This window comes from Gracilinanus agilis, chromosome 1 (assembly GCF_016433145.1).
Source record: "Gracilinanus agilis isolate LMUSP501 chromosome 1, AgileGrace, whole genome shotgun sequence".
Lineage (NCBI taxonomy): Eukaryota > Metazoa > Chordata > Mammalia > Didelphimorphia > Didelphidae > Gracilinanus > Gracilinanus agilis.
Window position 1 is genome coordinate 89405571 of NC_058130.1, and position 22373 is coordinate 89427943.

A 22373-nucleotide genomic window follows, 5' to 3' on the forward strand; every position below is an offset into this window, starting at 1 on the left:
AGTATATCAGTCTCTGTGTACAATGTTCTTCTGGCTCTGCTCCTTTCGCTCTGCATCAGTTCCCGGAGGTCTCTCCAGTTCGCCTGGAACTTCTCCAGTTTATTAGTCCTTTTAGCACAGTAGTATTCCATCACCCGCATATACCACAATTTGTTCAGCCATTCCCCAATTGAAGGACATCCCCTCATTTTCCAGTTTTTTGCCACCACAAAAAGCGCAGCTATAAATATTTTCATACAAGTCTGTTTATCTATGATCTCTTTGGGGTACAAACCCAGCAATGGTATGGCTGGATCAAAGGGCAGGCAGTCTTTTATAGCCCTTTGGGCATAGTTCCAAATTGCCAGCCAGAATGGCTGGATCATTTCACAGCTCCACCAGCAATGCATCAATGTCCCAATTTTGCCACATCCCCTCCAACATTCATTACTCTCCCCTTCTTTCATTTTAGCCAATCTGCTAGGAGTGAGGTGATACCTCAGAGTTGTTTTGATTTGCATTTCTCTAATTATTAGAGATTTGGAACACTTTCTCATGTGCTTATTGATACTTTTGATTTCTTTACCTGAAAATTGCCTATTCATGTCTCTTGCCCATTTATCAATTGGGGAATGGCTTGATTTTTTATACATTTGCTTTAACTCCTTGTATATTTGAGTAATTAGACCCCTGTCCGAGTTTTTCGTTATAAAGATTTTTTCCCAATTTGTTGTTTCCCTTCTGATTTTGACTACATTGTTTTTGTTTGTACAAAAGCTTTTTAGCTTAATATAATCAAAACCATTCAATTTACATTTTGTAATTTTCTCTAACTCTTGCTTGGTTTTAAAATTTTTTCCTTTCCCAGAGATCTGACAGGTATACTATCTGTGTTCACTTAACTTATTTATAGTTTATCTCTATATATTCAAGTCATTCACCCATTCTGAATTTATCTTGGTGTAGGGTGTGAGATGTTGATCTAAACCTAATCTCTCCCATATTGTTTTCCAAATTTCCCAGCAGTTTTTGTCAAATAGTGGATTCATGTCCCAAAAGTTGGGTTCTTTGGGTTTATCATACACTGTCTTGCTGACATCATTAACCCCAAGTCTATTCCATTGATCCTCCCTTCTATCTCTTAACCAGTACCATATTGATTTAATGACTGCTGCTTTATAGTATAGTTTAATATCTGGTACTGCTAGGCCCCCTTCCTTCACATTTTTTTTCATTATTTCCCTTGATATTCTTGATCTTTTGTTATTCCAAATGAAATTTGTTATAGTTTTTCCTAATTCAGTAAAGAAGTTTTTTTGGTAATTTGATAGGTATGGCGCTAAATAGGTAAATTAATTTGGGTAGGATGTTCATTTTTATTATGTTAGCTCGTCCTACCCATGAACAGTTAATGGCTTTCCAATTGTTGAGGTCCAGTTTTATTTGTTTGGAAAGTGTTTTGTAGTTGTTTTCGTATAATAGCTGTGTTTGTTTTGTTAGATTGATTCCCAAGTATTTTATATTGTCTAGGGTGATTTTAAATGGTGTTTCTCTTTCTACCTCTTGCTGTTCTAATGTGTTGGAAATGTATTGAAATGCTGATGATTTATGTGCATTTATTTTGTATCCTGCCACTTTGCTAAAGTTGTTGATTGTTTCTACCAGCCTCTTAGTTGATTCTCTAGGATTTTTTAAGTATACCATCATATCATCTGCAAAGAGTGATAGCTTAGTCTCCTCATTGCCTATTTTGATACCTTCAATTTCTTTTTCTTCTCTAATTGCTATTGCTAGTGTTTCTAGTACTATGTTGAATAATAGAGGTGATAATGGATATCCTTGTTTCACTCCTGATCTTATTGGGAAGGCTTCTAATTTATCCCCATTGCATATAATGCTTGTTGATGGTTTTAGGTATATATTGTTTATTATTTTTAGGAAGGGTACTTCTATTCCTATACTTTTCAATGTTTTCAATAGGAATGGATGCTGTATTTTGTCAAAGGCTTTTTCAGCATCTATTGAGATAATCATGTGATTTTTGTTTGTTAGACTGTTGATATGGTCAATTATGTGGATGGTTTTCCTAATGTTGAACCATCTAGTCATTGTTTCTTAATGCAGCTTAAGGTCATATTTGCTTTCTTGGCTACTGTTGGAGCCTGAACCTGATTCAGGATCATCTGGTGTTTCAAGCTCAGAACTGTAACAAAATGAGACACTCATAGACTATCTAACAGTTAACAAAAGATTTACTTAACCATAGCACAGGAAGGATACTCAGCAAGGATACAGCATTGATTCCATTGAGCATAGCTTCCCTGTTTCTCTATATTGTCTATGTTGGCAAGGAACTCAACCCTGAGAGAGAAATCCATGCTTCCTTAGAGGCTGGCTTTTGTACTTGGGCCAACAGGAAGCAACATGAGTGGTCTGAGTCTTTATTCTCTGAACCAGTTAAGACACCAGCATGGTTTTAGACAAAACTAGAGCCCAGAAATTCTGTGTTTAAATCTGGCCTCAGACACTTCCTAGCTTTGTGACCCTGGGCAAGTCACTTAAGCCCCATTGCCTACCCCTTATCTCTCTTCTGCCTTGGAACCAATACAGAGTATTGAGTCTAAAATAGACAAGGTTGTTTTTTTTTAAAGGAAAGAAAAGAAAAAACTAACCTAAACCCCATAGGAGATATTGTTCCTCCTTTTGTCTAATATTGACCTTAAAGCTCACTAAAACCACCAAATCTGCACTTACCTCCCCCATTCTATACATGTGAAGTTGGTTTTCTTGAAACCAAGTACAGAATTTATATTAAATTTCTTCTTATTTAGTCTATCAATCTAGACTGTTAGGCTTTTGGTGGATCTTGACTAATTCGGTTGCCTACCTTGTTAGCTCTCCCTCACAACTAGCAAATCTGCAAACTTGACAAGCATGTTATTCATGTTTTTATCCAAGCCACTGAGGAAGATGTTAAATGATATAAGGCTAGGAACAGGTCCCTAGGACACCTGCTAGAGATCTCTAGCTTGACATGGACCCATTAAATATTACTCTTTGGGTCTGGTGTGGAATTAAACCTAGTTGTATTATCCTCTCAGCTGCAAGCTGGATAGCATGAAAGATTTTGCTGAATGCTTTGCTAAAATCTAGTTACTACGTCAGTGGTATTCCTTTATTTTTACCACTTTATTATCAATATAAAAAGAAAAGCTTAACCAAGCTCAGTTGGGTAGGACCACTTTTGAGCCATTTCCTGAACTCCAGCCATCAGCCTCAACTTCCTCATATCTTTCCCACCACAGCCTTGGACTCTGACCCTGTGGCCACCTTGAGGACCTGGCTCTGAAAGATGAACTTTCCCCTTTTCTTGTCCATACCCAAGTTCTGACATTATTTCTAGCCTTTTCCAATCTATGCCACCACCTCCCTCGCCCCTTTCAGCACTTGATAAACAGTGGCATAAGAATGGAATGGAATATTGCTGTGCCATTAGAATTAGTGAATCCACAGGAACAGACAGGAACTGAATGAAGTCAGCAGAACCAGGAGAACAAAAGACATAATAACTACAATAATATAAACTCCCCCAAAAAATACCACTAAAAGGGATAGAATTCTATTATATGCAAAGTTTGATCTTGCTTCCAGAAAATGAATAATGAAACACAGCTCCTTCCCTTTAATAGAGGGGGTGGTGGACCAAAGTTGCAGATTGTTGCACATATAGTCAGTAAAAATCATCACTCACTACCTGTCTATTTTATTCACTTAACTGATTTTCTTTGTTATTAAAAAAATCTCTTAAGGTGGGAAGGAATACTGGGAAGCCATAGTATAAGTTTTTTAGAAAAGCACCAGAACAACTTTTTCCCCCAAAGAAAGAGAAGGGAATTTGAAGTTAGAGGGCTTGTATTGAATCCGAATTGTCTTGTCTGAATCTGGGCAAATCATGTCCTCTCTCTCAGTTTTCTCACCTTTTAAATAAGGTGTTTGGATGAGTGACCCTCTAAGGCATCAGGTTCCAGCTCTAACATTCTACTCCAATCTAAGCTCCCAAACCCTTTAAGTCCTACATAGTTTTGTTATTGTGTTCATCCTTCTCTCTTCTTTGGAGGAGAAACAGATGTGGGACAGATGTATTCATTAGCAGAATCTTCTGTTCTTTTCTAGTGCTAAAGGAGGAAAGCCAGAAAGTAGCTAAGGTAGGGGACTAGGAATTAAGAAAGACCATTACATTCTTTTCCAATATATCATTTAAAATCTTGGAATGGAAGGACTTTTTATTGTCTGCCTCTTACCCTAGAAAGCCTGCGATGATTTGAGTCAACCTTATATAGAAAAATGATGATCCTAGAATCCCAGAGTTATAGAAAGTTATTCCTAGATGAGGCTTCAGAAATCAACTAGTCCACAAAGGGAAAATATCAAATATAGTATCATATATTATTGCTTAATTGGCTGATTTTTTGGAAATTGATTTTTTTCTTATTAAAGAGATAATTAGGAAATGAAAGTGAGACCAAAAAAGTTCCAGTAAAAACAACCATGAAAGAAATCAACTAGTCTAACTCCTCCTCCATTTTATAATTGGGGAAACTAAGGCCAAAGAGGAATAAGATGCACAAGGTCATGTAGGAAATTAATGGAAGAACTTGAGATTCAAACCCAGATCTTTCAACAGGATATTTGAGATATTTCTCTAGTAGTGGGAATGGGCTATAAAGAGTCATCTATATTCTCCTCTCTACAAGTAAAAGATCACCTCTAATCTTTTCCACAAACTGAATCCCTAACCCTAGTCACACACTGATAGCAACCCCAGTCAGAAGCTAATCCCTGATCTTGTCCACATATTGACTGAACCACGGACCCAAACTAAAACCTTACCCCTGATCATCGACTAAGCTTTAGTTGCATGACCCTGAACTCTAGCCCCTGGCTCACCCATAAGATAGCTATCTCATAACCATATACCTTTGTTTACAAAGGGACCCAGACTAATTTTCTTAACCCTTCTTCCCAAGAACAGTGCAATCTCCAGAAGAAATAAAATAGCTTAGACTATAAAAAGGCCTTAACCATCCATGAGGACTAAGATAGAGTAGAACAGGTAGACTCAGGGGATTGTGAAATCTTCCTCTAAAATCTTTCAGGTTATGCTAACACCTCCCCTGGCAGACATTTCCCTGGATTTGATTAGGGTCTGTTGAGGCTAGAGGTTTGTTTTTTTTTTAACCCTCACCTTCTGGCTTAGAATCAATATTAAGTATCAATTTCAAGGCAGAAGAGCAGTAAAAGCCAGGCAATTAGGGTTAAGTGACTGGCCCAAGGTCACACATCTAGGAAGTATCTGAAGCCAGATTTGAGCCCAGGCCCTCCTCCCATCTCTAGATCTGATTCTCAATCCACTGAGCCACCTAAGCTGCCACTCGAATTGATTTTTTAAAGGGCTTTGAGATCCTTTGTGGGGGGAGGGGGAGTGCAGGACTGGTGTATGCATCCTATAAATCCACTCTATATTATATCTAAAAATACAGGCAATCCTCTTTTTTATGCATTGCTGAAAATAGTGCAGGCCCGAATCAGATTTTTGTTAAATCAAGTCCCAACCTCTTTCCCCTTGATTTGTCCACGATTCTCTTCATAACTGTTCCATCTGCATTGGGCAAAGACCACTGCCCGCTTTATCAAGTTGTCCTATGCCTGTAAATAAAAACTTAAATTAGGTAAAATAAGCACATCCTTGAAGTAGATAATTCTTTTGTTAGAAGAATAACCACTCCTCCTGTTCACCTGTTTGTGGGGAAGTTTGCACAGTGGGCATCGTGGTGTTCGCCTGTGTATATCCTGTGAACCAGAGTCACACTTGGGTCAGGGTAGGGAGAAGTGAGGGCTGTTTTCCTTTCAAGATCTTCAGTCGAATAAAGAAAGAACATTCAATTTTAACATCCCATGATAGCTGGCTTCCAGGACTTGAAGATCTGTCAAAGCAGGAGACTTGTTCTCCTTGGCTCCAGAGAACAGAATTAAGGGCAAAGGGTGAAAGCTACAAAGAGACCAATTTACATCTGATGTAAGGAAAAGCTTCCTAGCAGAGCTAACTGAAAATGGAAGGAGCTGCCTTGGGAGGTAGTGGCTTCTTCCTCTCTAGAGGTCTTCAGGCAAAGGCTGGTTGACCCCATGTCAGGATTTGGGGGCAGGAAGAGCAAGTTGGCTTTGATGGCCACTTGGCATTTAATCCAATTGAAATTTCGTGATTCTGCCTACATTGAAGTTCCTGTGGCAATTTTTCTTAAGCTGTTTCCCATGTCATTCATCCCTCATCAGCCTCAAGTTCCTCACCTGTAGAGTGGGGATAATCACACATTGCCTGCCTTACAGAATTGTCATGAGAAAACCTGTTTTCTAACATTTACCACACTACAGAAACACAAGCTATTATCTTTAAGAAAAATAAAAAAATGTAGGGAGCCACAGCGTCAACCCAGAAATTAATATTTTTCTTCTGTGTTAATTCTTTCTCCATCTTTCTTTTATATTCAGATCTACAAGGACAACAGAAACTTGTTTGAGATTGAGGAGAATGTCCCCCAGAAGCTTGTGGAGAAGGTTGCAGGAGACATTGAGAGCCTCCTGGCCAAGAAGGTCCGGGCTTTGAAGGTAAGAAGAAAGGAAGTCTTTTTGTTGTTGTTGTTTTTAATATTTATATAACACTTTTGAGGTTTGTTAAACTTGCAATATATATTATCTCATTTGATCCTCAAAATCACTCAGGGAAGTAGGTGCTATTATTGGACCTATTTTACAGATGAGGAATCTAAAGGGTCCCAACCACTGACCACGTTGGTGCTTTCCTCTCTGTGAAGAGAGGCCTGGGAGGGAGGACCAGGGGTCCCTCCATGGAACCCCTCTCAAGCTCATGGCTTCCAGGGGACACTGAAGACCACAAGGAGAAAACTGTTCATATTATGCTTCATTGTGGGGAGGAGCATGTGCTTCGAGACAGTTACAATTGATGCTGGAAACAATTGCTCTTCTTTTACCATGGCATCCTTGGGGGCTGGTTTGGTGGGGCCTGATCTCTGCTGACTGAGAAACTGGGCTGTTGTTTTTCCAAGAGACCTGAACTGGGAGCCAGTGGACCTGGTTCAACTAGCACTAACTCAACCAGCATTGTCTTTTTCTGAGCTTGTTTTTTCCAATGAAAGTGATGCCTGCCTTCCAGACTGCAATAAGAGAATATCCATGAAGACATAACATACAAAAGTAGAAACACACACAAAAGAATCACATCAGAAATCTATGATAGAGGTGCGATATCCATGATACACAGGGCAATTAAAAAATAGCATTTATATAGCACTGTAAGGTTTGCAAAGCAAAGCAGTTTAGATCTATTGTTTCGTTTGAGCCTTACAACAACCCTAAGAAGGATGTAGGGGCTTTTCTTCCTATTTTACAGATGAAGAAACTGAGACAGACAGTTAAGTAACTTAGTCACAGCTGGTATGTGTCCGTTTTGGAAACAACTAAAAGTCATTCTTCCATAGGTTTGTGGTTCAAGGGTTATAAATAAGTCTTTAAAAAAATCAAAAGGGGGCACCTGGGTAGCTCAGTGGATTGAGAACCAGGCCTAGAGACAGGAGGTCCTAGGTTCAAATGTGGCCTCAGTCACTTCCCAGCTGTGTGACCCTGGGCAAGTCACTTGACCCCCATTGCCTACCCTTACCACTCTTCTGCCTTGGAGCCAATACACAGTATTGACTCCAAGACGGAAGGTAAGGGTTTAAAAAAACTGCAAACTCAACAACCATATGAAAGAATGCTCTAAATCACCAGCAATAAAAGAAATACAATTCACAACCACATCCAGTTTTTATTCTATATCCAGTAAGGTGACAAAGATGCTAACGATGAGAATAGTCCATTGGAAAGGATGTGGGAAGGCAGGCATGTTAATGACTTCTTGGTGAGGTTGGGACTTGGTCTAATCATTTTGGAAAGCACTTTAGAATTAAGCAAAAAAAGTTACTAGAATGTCTATACCCTTTGACCTAAAGATACCACTGCTAGGCATCTACCCCAACATGGTCCAGTATACACACGGAAGAAAGGAAACAAGGATTTATTGGGAACTAAGCACTTACAAATATTATTTAATTTAATCCTCTCAACAATCCTGGGAGGTGGGTGCAATTATTGTCCTCATTTTACAGTTAAGAAAACTGAGGCCAGCAAAGGTTAAGTGACTTGTCCAGGGTCATACAGCTAGTAAGTGTCTAAAGCTGGATTTGAACCCAGGTCTCCCTGATTCCAGGCCTAGTACTCTATCCACTTAGTTACCTAGCTACCTGACCATGATATTTATAGCAGCATTTTTTGGATTTTTAACACTTAGAGATACAGAGCTTGAAAGGATTCTCTCCCTCCCGTCTTCCCTTCTTCCCTTCCACCATCCCTCCTTCCCTTCCTCCCTTCTCACTTCCCTCCCTCTTTCTCTTTCTTTTTTCTCTTTTTCCTTCCTTCTTTATTTCTTCCTTTTTTCTTCCTTTTTTCTTCCTTCCTTCCTTCCTTCCTTCCTTCCTTCCTTCCTTTCTTTCTTTCTTTCTCGTGGTAACTAATGTAACTAAACCTTTCTCTCTGATGGTAGAGCAAAAATGGAGGATGCTGAGAAAGTTAGGAAGGGGTGCTGGGGGGCCATGCTGACAATAGACTCTCAGACATGTTTGTGCTTTTTAGTTCTTTGCTACTATGGGAGAAAGGGGAGAGAGAAGGGGGGAGAGGGAAAAAGGAGATGGAAGGAGGGAATGGGGAAGGAAGATAGGGCACCCATTCTGTAATCTATGACCTGGGTTCAAACCCTGCCTCCAATGCTTATTCCTTATATGACCTCAAGCAAGTCACTTAACACTCCTGAATTTCAGTTTCCTCATCAGTAGAATGAGATAGTCAGATTAAATGAAATATGAATCCTTTAAGCTCTGTTTCTTTAAGTGTTAAAATCCAAGAAGGATTTCAGGAAGTGGAGATATCTTTTATGCATGAAAGGGACCTTCTGAGCCCTCCACCCCCCTTTAGAATAATGGTAGCCTGAAAATTTTGCTCTGTCTCTATGGCTCATGCCTGATCCTTTTTTCTCTCTCTTCTCCAGTCATCATTTAAATCAGACATCATTCACCTCCTCCCCAGCTCTCCAAGGGTCTCAGCTTGGGGCAAACCCCACATTAGACACAGTCTCTGCATGCCATTGGACCTGAGGTCATTTCATCTTCCAGGAATGGAGGTTAAGACAACAACCAGAGAGAAAGAAAGGAAAAGTTATTGGGTAGATATTTCTGTGTGTACGTGGCAGGTGCTGAGGACTCTGGACATGATGGAGGGCAGGGGAGAGACAAGAGGCAAAAAAGAAAGGTCAGAAAGGAAACCCTAGAACATGAAGCCATAGAATATCAGAACTAGAACAGTTCCTAGAGTCAATCTAGTCCAACCTCTTCATTTGACAAATGGACTAACCAAGGCCAAGAGAGGGGGATGACCTTGCCCAAGGTCACACAGACAGTCGGCATCAATGATGGGACCCGAGCCCTTGAGCTTGTGCTCTGCTCCCCCCTCTTCCCAGCCAGTGTTTGGCCAGACCTGTTCCCACCTCTGCTTTCCCATTTCTGACTAACAGCAGGAACAGAGGCAGGGGAGGGGTGGAAGGGGCACACACGCAGGAGCTGAGGACCATCGGGGCAGGAATCCAGATCATGAAGCATGACAGAAACAGCAGGAGAGAAGGGGGAAGATGATGAGAAGTGAAATGTCGTCTTTTCCACAGGCTTTTCTGCCTTTCCCGCTCTCTCTCTATCTTTCTCAGCTCCTTTATCTCTGTCTTTCTGGCTTCTGATCTCTTTGACAATCTCTCTCACATTCTTTCTTTCTTCTCCACTTCCCTATCTCCTGTCACACCCAATCTCTCCATCTTCTTTTCTGTCCCTCATTCTCTGTGTCTACTCCTGTTCCTTTTATTTGTCTCTCTCCTGTCTTCCCTCTCTAAGATACTCTGTCTCCATCCTTCCTCATCTCTTTCTCTTTTTCAGTGACACCATTTGTCTCCCAGAGTCTCTTCTTTTTTTCCCTGGCCCTATCAGTCCCTCTCTCTTCTCTTTTCTCCCTTTCACTTCACTCTGATCTTTTCTTTTTCCCTCTTCCTTCTCTCCTCTTTTCTTCTCTCTCTTTGTATTCCTCTCTCTGTTTCTGTCTCTCTCTTTATATCTCGCTCTCCTCTTTCTGTGTCTCTTTCTCCTCTCTTTCTCTGTCTCTGTCTGCCTCTCTGCCTGTCTCTGTCTTTGTCTCTGTCTGTCTCTGTCTCTCTCTCATCTCTGTCTCTTTTAATGACTCTCTTTATTTCTATTCTTCTCTGTCTTCCATGATAGAGAAAGAGATGTTGGCCATGAACTCCCTCCACAAGAGCTCTTCTCCTATACCTTGCACTTCAGCTCTATCTTTTCTATTCCCTCTTCCTGACAGTGTCACCATAGCTGCCACAGCCTAGGCCCTGATTTCCTATATACTGAGGAGTGTGGTTGGTCTGAGAGATTCCAAAGCACTGAACAAATAGAGAATAATAGTGGAAGCAGCTAGGTGGCTTTGTGGACTGAGAGCCAAGCCTAGAGTTGGGAGGTCCTGGGTTCAAATGTGGCCTCAGACACTTCCTAGCTGTGTGATCCTGAGCAAGTCACTTACCCTCCATTGCCTAGCCCTTACCACTCTTCTGCCTTGGAACACAAGATGTAGTATTGATTGTAAGACAGAAAGTAAGTGTTTTAAAAAAAGAATAGTAGTATAGTAAGGAATGCTAGACTTTGTCAGAAGTTAGAGCCTCTAAGTGTTTGCCAATCTGTAAAATGGAAATAATAAACCTTTGTTCTCCCTATCTCTCAGGAATCTTCTGTAATGAAAATCCTTTCTAAACTTTAAAGCACAATAGAAACACAAGCTGTGAATGTTATTATCTTTCCCTGGGACTCAAGCAGCAATCAGGTACCCAAGATTGGTTTGTGATGAAGAATGAGTAGTAAATCACACTCTTAAAGACAGATGTTTCATTTGCCCTTGGCTGCTAGATGGCACAGTAGATAGTTGAGCCTGAAATCAGGAAGACTCATTTTCCTGAGTTCAAATCCAACCTCAGATACTCACCAGCTATGTGATCCTAGGCAAGTCACTTAACTCTTTTTGCCACAGTTTTCTCAACTGTAAAGTGAATTGGAGAAGGAAATGGTAAACCACTCCAGTATCTTTGCCAAGAAAAATCCAGTTGGGATCATGGAGGGTCAGACATGAGTGAAAAACAACTGACAGATGGCTGTCAAATGTGAAATATTGAATGTAAATTATCAGGTATAGGAGATTTAAATTCAACTCAGTCTGTGCCAGGTACTGTGCTAGATACTAAAGATACAGGGATTTAAAAAAGGAAACAGGCCTTGCCCTCAAAGAGCTTGTATTCTACTGAGACTGAATCCATAGAGAAAGTGAGTATGGTGTCATTAGGTCCCAGACTAACTCTAATCCTGGTTACAAAATGAGCTCTGACCTTAGCCATATACATAGGTCCAATAGAAGCATCCTTGGGTCAGGAATGAGGCCCTTTGGGCTCTAGTCTTTCCACTGCCTTATTGTATCCCTTTGGGTCAGGCACCAAATCTTTGGACCTCGGTTTCCTGAAAGAGCAATAGGATTAGTCAGGAGAGACCTGGGTTCAAAATCCCTCTTCTATCTTTTCTTGACTGTGTGAGCCATAGACAAATTTGACATCTCTGATATTCAATGAGAATAATAAAACCTCTCATACATAACTCATAATGCTGTTGTCAAGATCAAATGAAATAACAGGTGTAAAGTATTTTTGCAAGCCTTAAAGCACTATAGAAATGTTGTAACTGGCTGATGGATCAGAACTTGGAAGCTAAAATGTAATACAGGTAGGAGTTACAGGTTCTATTCTGGAAGGAATAAAGGAGTCAGAGAGTGATTAGAGTAGAACAGCCCTTCATCTACAGGGCTTCTAGGAGGAGGTGGTTTTTCTTCCACTTACTGAGGAGCAACAAAGTCAGCCATCTGGACCCCCAGAGAAAGATCCTGGTGTCCCAAGTTCCAGGCACTGCTGTCAGCGTTCTGAGACCATCTCTCTAGACCCTTCTGCTCCTACCTCTAGTCACCCAGAGAGACAATGGGAACCAAGGTCTGCTGCCTCTGAAGAGGGTACCTAGAAGGCTCAGGAGAATTATTTAAAGGTCTAATCTCTGAGCTCTCTTAATTAATCGTGACAAGCCCTTCTCTCTCCCACTTCTTGCCTAATTGCTGGTGAAAAGCTTTTGTTTTAATTATATTTTTAATTCGTTCCTAATCAAACCCTGGCTGGCGGCTCTGGTTTGTGTGGTATGTGTTTGGGGGCCTGCCTAAGTGTACGTGGGAGGAACAGGGAGGAAAGTAGGGGCTGCTGCTGCTCCCAACACATTGTTCCTCTCTCACTGGACCTCATCCAGTAATCCAATTTAAATCCCCTCTCTCAGGTCTGGAATTCTAATTGGGGTATTGCAGAAGGGGAGTTTGACAACGCAGCCACACTGGGATGGAAGTTTATTGTCTCATCTAATCAGAGACAATCAGATGTTTATAATGAGTCTATCAAAAAGACGCCAAGGACCGTTTATGGGCACTGGAGCCACCAGAGAGGCTAACTAGGCTGAGGGTGTTAGACATTTTCATTCAGATGATGTGGGATCTGTGGACCCAGGCTTCTTTTAGGGCTCACTGGATCCTGTAAACTTTCCATTCTTCTCTTAGTGTTAGACACAAATGGAAGACTTGCTGACTTTCATTTTCAGAATTTTCAGGTTCAGAAATGGAGCCAGTCTCACAGAGAGGTACAAATGGGATGGAAAAGAAGAGCTATCTCAGCTTTTCTTTTTAATGGGCCCTGGAGGTCGAGGAGAAGGAGGGAGAGAATGGAAGAATGGAATATGAAAGCTTGAAGCAAGTGAACTTCACTTCAGATCTTGGCAAAATGACATATTATTAAAGAGAGAGTTAATGAACATCTAGAAAACAAAATGATCATCAGGAACCATCATGGCTTCATCAAAAGTAGTTCATTGCAATGGATTGAGAGCCAGAAGGTCCTAGGTTCAAATCTGGCCTAAGTCACTTCATAGCCCTTGCCACACTTCTGCCTTGGAACCAATACACAGTATTGATTCTAAGTACTTGGGAATCTGTTTGCCGAGACAAACACAGGAATTATATGAACACAATTATATAAGCACTTTTCACAGAAATAGTTCTAAACAGTTGGAAAAACATTAATTGCTCATGAGTAGGCTGAACTAATATGATAAAAATGACAGTCCTACCTAAATTAATTTACTTATTCAGTGCCATACCAATCAAACTATGAAAAAAACTATTTTATAGAACTAAAAAAAATAATAACAGAATTCATCTGGAAGAACAAAAGGTCAAGAATATCAAGGGAACTAATGATTCTAAGACAGAAGGTTAGAGTTTAGAAAAAAAAGAGCAGATCATTGGAGGCTAATCTCCATTTTTTTTGACAAGTTTGCCATGCCCCCACACCCACATGCTTTTTAGCTTCTTATGTGTTGTTGTCTTCCCTGTTGGAAAGTAAACTCCTTGAGGACAAGGGCTATTTTTCTGCTTGTAATAGCACAGTGCCTCGTTCGTAGTAAAGGCTTAAAAATATTTGTTGACTTGATGAATGAGAAAGTATTATAGATATACTTGACCTAGATATAAACCAAGAAATTGGAAAAAAAAGTTCATGGTATTCTTGGTTAGAACACATCTGAAGTCTTTTTTTTTTTTTTTTTTTGGTTCTGGACTCTGTGTTTTAAGGAGGACATTGGTAAGCCAGAGAACGTCCAGGAGAGAGGAACCAATGGCAAAGGCCCTTGAGATCACAATGTATGAGAAAGGAATGGTTTAATGAATTGGGGGAGTTTTAAATGAGAGAAAAGAAGGCTTGGGAGCAAGGGAGATAGGGAAGAGGAAGAGAACATGGTAGATGTCTTTAAATATTTTAAGAACTAAAAGAAGAAGTATTAGACTTGGCCCTAGAGAGCTAAATAAGAAGCACGAGGTAGTACTTAGAAAGAGAAAAATTTAGGTGAAATGTCAGGAAATATAATAATTAAAAATCATTTCCAAAAATAAAATGAATTATTTTGGCAGGTAGTGGGTCTCCTCTAACTGGAAAGCTTAAGGCAAGAGCTATATAACACTATATTTATCAAGTATATTGAAGACTAGATTCTTATCCAGAAACAGGTTGGACTAGATGATCTCTGAATCTGAAGCCCCCTCTGGTTCTAATGTGCTATGGTTGTCAGAACTAGAAGGGGTCCCACAAGTTCAGAATCCAATATTTTACAAATGGGAACTGCACAGAGAGTAACCATTGTTCATTTTTTTCTTTCTTTCTTTTTTTAATGTCTTACCTTCTGTCTTAGAACTGATATTAAGTATTTGGTTCCAAGGCAGAAGAGTAGCAAGGGCTAGGCATTGAGGATTAAGTGACTTGTCCAGGGTCATACAGCTAGGAGGTGTCTGAGGCTAGATTTAAATTCAGGACCTTCCATCTCTAGGCTTCGCTCTCTATCCGTTGAGATGCCTCACTGCCGCTGCTCTTTTTTTCTTCAATAAACACTGATGTCTACTGGATACAAAAAAGAGAGGTCATTCCTGACCCCCTCACTTCATGGAGTTCACTGTCTGTTAAATGACAAAATATGGACACAAAGAACTCTAATATTAGCTACACATGAGAAATTCATAACAGAGATAGAAATTCTAATGAGATCTGAGGGGGAAAGAGGTCATTCTCAACTGAAAGGAGCAGGGAAGGCTTCCTGAACAAGGTGGCATTTGCATTTAGTTTTTAAAGGCTGAGTTGGAATTTTTAAAAGATGTGTTGGGGGCAGCTAGGTGGCTCAGTGGGGAAAGCACTAAGCCTGGAGTCGGGAAGACCTTAGTTCAAATCCTTGCTAGTAGGGTGATCCTGAACAAGTCACTTAATGCTTTAATCCACTTTAAGAAGTAAATGGCAAGCCATTCCAGTCTCTTTGCCAAGAAAACCCCATGGACAGTACTGGAATGATGCAGTCAACAACAACAACAGGATTCGTTAGGGAAAGAAGGAAAGAGAGAAGATACACCAACATGAAAAAAGACATGGGATTGGGAGGGGGCGGCGAGTGAGGTAACAAAGAAATATGTATTCCTTGTTCTTTGATTGGCTTCCTAAGTACAAGCACCCAATGTATTTCATAAGACCATCCGATGTTTTGTCTGTACCCTCCAAAGTGAGACATGTTGTGTGTTTTAAATGCTATATCTGTTTTAATTTACACAGATGCATGAAGCATATTATTCAATGATAAATTACTGCATTAATCACCAAGAGGGGAAAATCTCATTCCCAGGTTTCTACACTCTACCATAGAAACCACCTAATTCATTATATTAGTAAGTAAAAGTTCCCCATTAGCCGTCAACTACACCACTCACTCACCACTCTCAGGATGTTGGAGTGACCATTGAAGATCTGTGGTCTTGATTGGAGGAAGGGGATCCCGGGTAGACAGGTCTGTCGTCATGACTAGGAGCCAGACCTTCCTACTTGGACTCCCTGACAGCTGGAGAGCTCGGTGGTTTCTTTGTGGATGCATCACTGATCAGACTGATCAGACTGTAAGGATGTCGTCCATCCAGGGGCCCCCACTAGGCTGGAGACCTTGATTGCTGCTGAAATCCGAGGCTGGTCTGTCCTAATGAGAGGTGCTGACTGGGACCTCAAGTGACTTGATGTCATGGACAGTACAGCCAGCCCAGTGTTTGGGTCTATGTGTTCATACGGTGACTTTAATGCTACAAATAGTGATTCTATATTTTGTTTAAAATGTAAAAAAAAACACACACACAAAAAACAAAACAAAACAAACAAAAAAAAAAAACTTAAGACAGCTGGGTCTTGGACTTCACCTCTCTCTTCTCTATTCCCCTCTTCCTGCCAGTCACTATAGCTGCCACAGCCTACTCCCTGATTTCCTGTACACCAAGGGGTGTGGTTGGTCTGAGAGATTCCAAAGCACTGAGCCAATAAAGAATAGTAGTGGGAGCAGCTAGGTGGCTCAATAGATTGAGAGCCAGACCTAGAGAGGGGAGGTCCTGGGTTCAAGTCTGACCTCAGACACTTCCTAGCTGTGTGACCCTGGACAAGTCACTTAACCCCCATTGCCTAGCCCTTTCTGCTCTTCTGCTTTGGAATCCATATGCCGTGTTGATTCAAAAATGGAAAGTAAGAGTTTTTTTAAAAACCAAGTAAACTTTCCTGGTTCTATTATATATAATTTCTCCTTTAAAAATTTGGAGGCTATACATTTGATGCATCTATGTTTAGCATTGATATTACCTCATTGTCTATGGTACCTTTTACCAAGATGTAATTTCCTTTCTTATCTCTTTTAATTAGATCTATTTTTGCTTTAGCTTTGTCTGAGATCATGATTGCTACTTCTGCTTAAAAAAAAAAAAACAAAAAAAACCACTTTACCTTCCATCTTAGAATCAATACTGTGTATTGGTTTTTAAGAAGAAGAGCATTATGGGCTTAGGCAATGGGGGTTAAGTGACTTGCCCAGGATCACACAGCTAGAAAGTGTCTGAGGTCAAATTGGAATCCAGGGCTTCCCATCTCTAGGTCTCGTTCTCAATCCACTGAGCCACCCAGCTACCCCTGCTCCTGCTTTTTTTACTTTAGCTGAACCACAATAGATTCTGCTCCAGCCCCTTAGCTTTACTACTCTCTGTGTGCCTCCCTCCTCAGATGTGTTTCTTATAAACAACATATCATAGGATTCTGGTTTTTAATCCACTCTGCTATCTACTTCTGTTTTAAGGGTGAGTTCATCCCATTCACATTCACAGTTATGATTACCATCTGTGTATTCCCCTCTGTTTTTTTCCCCTTTTCATCCTGCTCTTTCTCTCTCCTTTCACTGTGTCCTTCCTCACAAGGGTTTTGCTTTTAATCACCCCCCATTTTCCTCTCCCTTCTATTACTCCCCCCTCCATTTACCTCCTACCTCTTTATAGAATAAGATAAGATTCTATACTGGTTTCATTACATTTAGAAAACACATGTGTAAGCATATGCCAACCAACAACTGATTATCATAATACTATTTTCCCCTTCATTTTAAAGCATGTTGGGGTACATAGGCTTCTTCCAGAATCAAGATGGAGTTGTTCATGTCAAGACTTCCATCTGTCACAGCATGTGTGGGATATGGCCACTTGTCCAATTTGGCTAGCATTTAGATTTAGTAGAGAAGAGTATGGACAGCCAGGCAGTATGTTGGATAGAATACTGGCTTAGAGTTGGGAAGACCTGAGTTCAAACCCAGTCTTAAACACTTACTAGCTGTGTGACCCTGGACAAGTCATTTGACCTCTGTTTGCCTTAATTCGGTGGAGAATTAAATGGCAAACTATTCCAGTATCTTTGCCAGGAAAACCCCATAGACAGTATTGGCATGCTATGGTCACAAAAAGTCAGATATAACTATGCAAGTGGAGAGTATTAGGAAGATAGGTCACTGGTTAAATAAATTAATAAGCCAAAATCTGTCCCTTAATGCTTTTACCTGTTGCTCCTAATTCTAGGATTCTTGGTTCCCTTTTCTCTCTCTTCTTCCCTTTTTTCCTTTCATACTCATTCCTTTTGTTTTAGGTCCTTTCTCTCCCCCATACTTCTCCTTTTCCCCTCTATTTCTTCTTGCTCATATTTTTCCTTTCTTCCCTTTTTCTATTCTCTCTCCTCTTCTTTCTCTTTTCTTCTCATTCTGCCCCTCAGTTCATAGGAACATTGACTTAGAATTTAAAAAGCATCAGAAACCCTCTAGTCTAACCCCTTGATTTTATATCTGAGGGCACTGAGGCCCAGAGATAGACGCATGGTCACNGAGAGAGAGAGAGAGAGAGAGAGAGAGAGAGAGAGAGAGAGAGAGAGGTGTGTGTGTGTGTGTGTGTGTAAAAAGACACCAATCCTGTGATTTCTAAAACTAATGAATTGTCAGACTAGTGACTCAAGCCAGAGATTGTTTCTCCATATTACCTCAACATAGAACCTTAAAGAGCATCAGAAAAAATTGTAAGATAGACTGAGCTTGAATAAGAGGAAAAGGGTTTGAGGTTGAAGTCATCATACTGGATGGTCCTGGAGAACCAGTTTCCTTCACATTCATCACCCCCTCTGAGAACTACTGAGTTCAAGACCTTGTTACAGACTCTGAGGACTTTCATTGTCAGAGATATGACATCTTCTTCAAAGAAAATTATGACCTAAATAAGGGAGGCAGGATGGACGAACATATTTTAATTCAATTTAATTTAATGAACATTTATTCACAGAATGTCAGAGCTAAAAAGACCTTAGAGAGGATCTAGATCTAACCTATACCTGAACAAATTTCCCCATCAAATGCTCATGCAGCTTCCACTCAAAGCCTCTAATTATGGGGAACACACTAACTCCCAAAGCAGCCCATTCTACTTTTTTTCTTAAACCCTTACCTTGGAGCAGTGAAACAGAGTCTTCCTAGCTATGTGACCCTGAGCAAGTTGCCTAAACCCAATTTAAAAAAAAAACCATCCTTACCTACTGTTTTAGAATCAATACTGAGCATTGGTTCCAAAGCAGAAGAGCAGTAAAAGTTAAGCGGTTGGGGTTAAGTGACTTGTCCAGGGTCACACAGCCCTGAAGTGTCTGATTTCAGTTTCCATTCCATTTTTTTTATACATCTGATTATTACATTATAAGTCTTCCTCATATTGAGCCAAAACTTGCTTCTGTGTACCTCCCACCCACTGGTCCTAGTTCTTCCCTCCAGTGCCAACCAGAACAAATCTATTCCATATGAGAATTATTCAGATATTTGAGAATTTCCATCATGTTTCCTCTAAATCTTCTCTTCTCCACAGGCTGAAATGCTCCTTTAGCCTCACCTTTCTCCTCTGTGTGAAGTAATTTCCAGTGCTCTCGCTACCGTGGTGATCCTCCTTTGCATGTTCATCAATGTCCTTCCAAAAATATGGTGCCCAGGCTTGAACACAGCTCTCCAGAAATGATCCGCACAAGGCATGGGTCAGTAGAGAGGTCCTCTGCCACACTCAGGAAAATGAAGCCTATGATCCCACAGGAGGTTTTGGTTGCCATGTTACACTGTTGACTTACATTGAACATGATTTTTTTTCTCACATAAACCATTGACTAATTACATTCCTCTCAACCTATGTTTACGCAATTGACTGTTTAGAACCCAGGTGTAAAATGTTGCATTTATTCCTATTGAATGGCACTTCATTAGATTCAAACCACTGAACTCATCAAGATCTTTGTGTCTCCTATGTTAAGGACCCCTGAGGAAACAAAGATGAATAAATCAGAATCTCTTCTCTCAAGGAGCTTCTAGTCTAGTATTAGAATTTGTCATGTACACAAATAACCACAACACCAATTATTAACTTATTACATCTATAGGGGAAGTCCAAAAAATGTTCTGAGAGAGTCAAAGAGGAAGGAGTCACAAGTAGCTGGGAAAATCAGGGAAGAAATGAGGAAGAAGGCAGCACCTGTGTTGGGCCTTAAGCAGAAGAATTTCAGCAGGAGAAAATGGGACAGGGAAAGAATCCATGCCAGTCATAAGGGATTTTGTGTATAAAGGGACAGAGTCACAATCTCAGAACTGGAAGGTCCCCAGAGGCCATCTGGTTCAACCCTTACTTGAACAAGAATCTCCATCCTACCTAGTGATTGGTTACTCTGTCTCTTCTTGAAAACCCCCAGTGAAGGGGAACCTTCTTTCTCCAAGGCAGCCCTTTGCACTTTGGGATAACATAGGCAGCCAGTCTAAACATGCCTTTCTTTTCTTCTTAAACCCTTATCTTCTGTCTTAGAACCAATACTGTGTATTCTGTCCCAAGACAGAAGAGTGATAAGAGCTAGGCAGTGGGGATCAAGTGACTTGCCCTGAGTCACACAGCTAGGAAGTGTCTGAGGCCACATTTGAACCCAGGACTCCTGCCTCTAAGCCTGACTCTCAATGTACTGAGTCACCTAGCTGCCCCCCACCCCAGCAATCATGTCTTTTTGCAGCCTCCACCCATTGCTCTTGTTCTGCCCCGAGGGGCCAAGCAGAGTCTCATCCCATGACGAAAATAATTGAAAAGAGCTATCATTTCCCTAAGTGTTCTCTAGGCTAAACATCCCTACCTCCCTCAAAGAATCTTCAAATGGCATGAACTGGAGGCTCTCTACCATCCAGGTTGTTCCTCTGGATACTCTCCAGCTTGATATCCTTCAGGGAAAAAAAATGGCGGCCAGATCTGAACCCAGCATTGCCGATGTGGTCTGACAAGGGTAAGGGACAATCTCCATACCTGTGGGAATTCTTCCTTAACTCCCCTCCCCTGTGGCAATCCCTCTGTCTCCTCCAGACTGCTCCAGCATTAAACCGTATCACTTATTGGTCATTGCTTATTGATCCTTGCATTGTAAGCTCCCTATTCTTGTACCCCTATCCTAGGTCGCTTTGCTAGGCTGAGATCTGTCTGATTCGACTCTGCCTCATACGACCCCAGGAATCAGAGATGCAAGAGACCTCAGAGCTCCAACTCCTCATTTTTCAGAGCTGGATCTAAGGCCTAACTAGGAAGAACCAGGGATCTCCTTGAGGTCAAGGAGCAAAGTCTAGCGATGCATTGGTGGTCAAATCAGAGATCAGACAGCAGGTGGTTCCATTTGGCCAGAGCATAAAATGAATGAAGGAAACGAGTCTGAAATAAGGATAAAAAGATAGATTTGCCACCTAACACTGTGACCATCCATTGTAACGTGCAACATGGCAGATAATATAACATGCAATGTGGGAGACCAGCAAATGTGAGTCATATGACGATGTAACCAAGAGGTACATCTTAACAAGAACAACCACGGCAGCTCACTCATTCATTCATTCCACAAACATTTCCTGTCTGACCACTGAAAGTAAGGCCCCGTGCTCTGCTCTGGGGGGAAAGAGAGCTGACCAAGACCTGCTCTGCTCCTGCCAAGCTCACAGCCTAGGAAAGGAGATATAACTAGAAATCAAATCTAACTACACGTTATGGTAATTTTTGCATATATATAGACATCTTTGAATATAAGTTTCATAAGGGCAAATATGGGAGATTGTTCATCTTTTCCCCTGGAACAGAGCTCAGGACACTAAACACAACAGAAACTCAGCAAACATTCATCAAAGGAATATAAGTGCATGTGATTGCCTGTGGTGGTGGTCCAGTTGTCACCTGGATATAAGGACTCCAGAGTTCTCTTCCAATAGATTTCCAGAAAAGCTTGACTCCATATAATCATCATCAGATCATAGAAGTAGAGCTGGAAGGGATGTTTGAAATGATCTAGCCCAATCCTTTTCTTTTTAACAAATATGAAAACTAAGGAGTGGAAAAGTTTCAAGACTTGTCCAGGGTTGTCCATATTAAGTGGCAGAGAGGGGATTTAAGCCTGGGTCCTCCCTCTGTGTCCAAATTCTTTTTGTTCTACCACATTTCTTCCCAAGTCCCAAAGGAGTCACTTTGGCCTGATGCTATATTATTTTTAGGGAGTCAGCCAGAAGAACTAGACTGTACCCAGCTTTCCCAGATCCAAAAGTTCCTGTGCCATCCTTCCTTTCTCCCCACATTCAGCCCAGATCCAGAGGAATTGTTTTAGAGGTGAAGGATCTACCCAGGGAGTCTTTTGTTAGTACTTCCTCCCTGTACATTTCTGATGTTTTGGAAAAATGCAAGGAGCATCTCTCTCTCTCTCTCTCTCTCTCTCTCTCTCTCTCTCTCTCTCTCTCTCTCTCTCTCTCTCTCTCCTCCCTCCCTTTCCCCCTTCCTTCCTCCCTCTCCTTTTCTCTCCCTGTCTCTCTCTCTCTCTCTCTCTCTCTCTCTCTCTCTCTCTCTCTCTCTCTCTCTTGCTCCCTCCCTCCCTTTCCCCCTTCCTTCCTCCCTCTCCTTTTCTCTCCCTGTCTCTCTCTCTCTCACACACACACACACAGACACACACACAGTTCTGCCATCTCACAAGGGTTCAACACAAGAGATATTGAACATCTGACTCAGAAAGCCATGGAAATTGATTCCAGGATATCACAAGAGGTAGGAGAATAGTGGGCCCAGGACTTGTGGAGGAACCCCTCTGATGGTGAACTGGGGATTTCAAGAGGTAGAAGTGAGTAGGGAAAGCATTCCAGAAATGTGAGGCAGCCTGTCATATAAAA

The 22373-nt window shown here is 41.1% G+C and overlaps 1 protein-coding gene across 3 annotated transcripts in view; it reads left to right on the plus strand.

Annotated features, from left to right (window-relative positions):
* The window catches only part of CACNA2D2 (calcium voltage-gated channel auxiliary subunit alpha2delta 2), a 360677-nt gene that overhangs the window by 131603 nt on the left and 206701 nt on the right, over positions 1–22373 (plus strand). For all 3 annotated transcript variants that reach the window (XM_044656931.1, XM_044656929.1, XM_044656930.1), the window contains exon 2: positions 6526–6642. In XM_044656931.1, coding sequence (XP_044512866.1) covers positions 6526–6642 — 117 coding nt within the window. The remainder of the gene's footprint in view (positions 1–6525; positions 6643–22373) is intronic.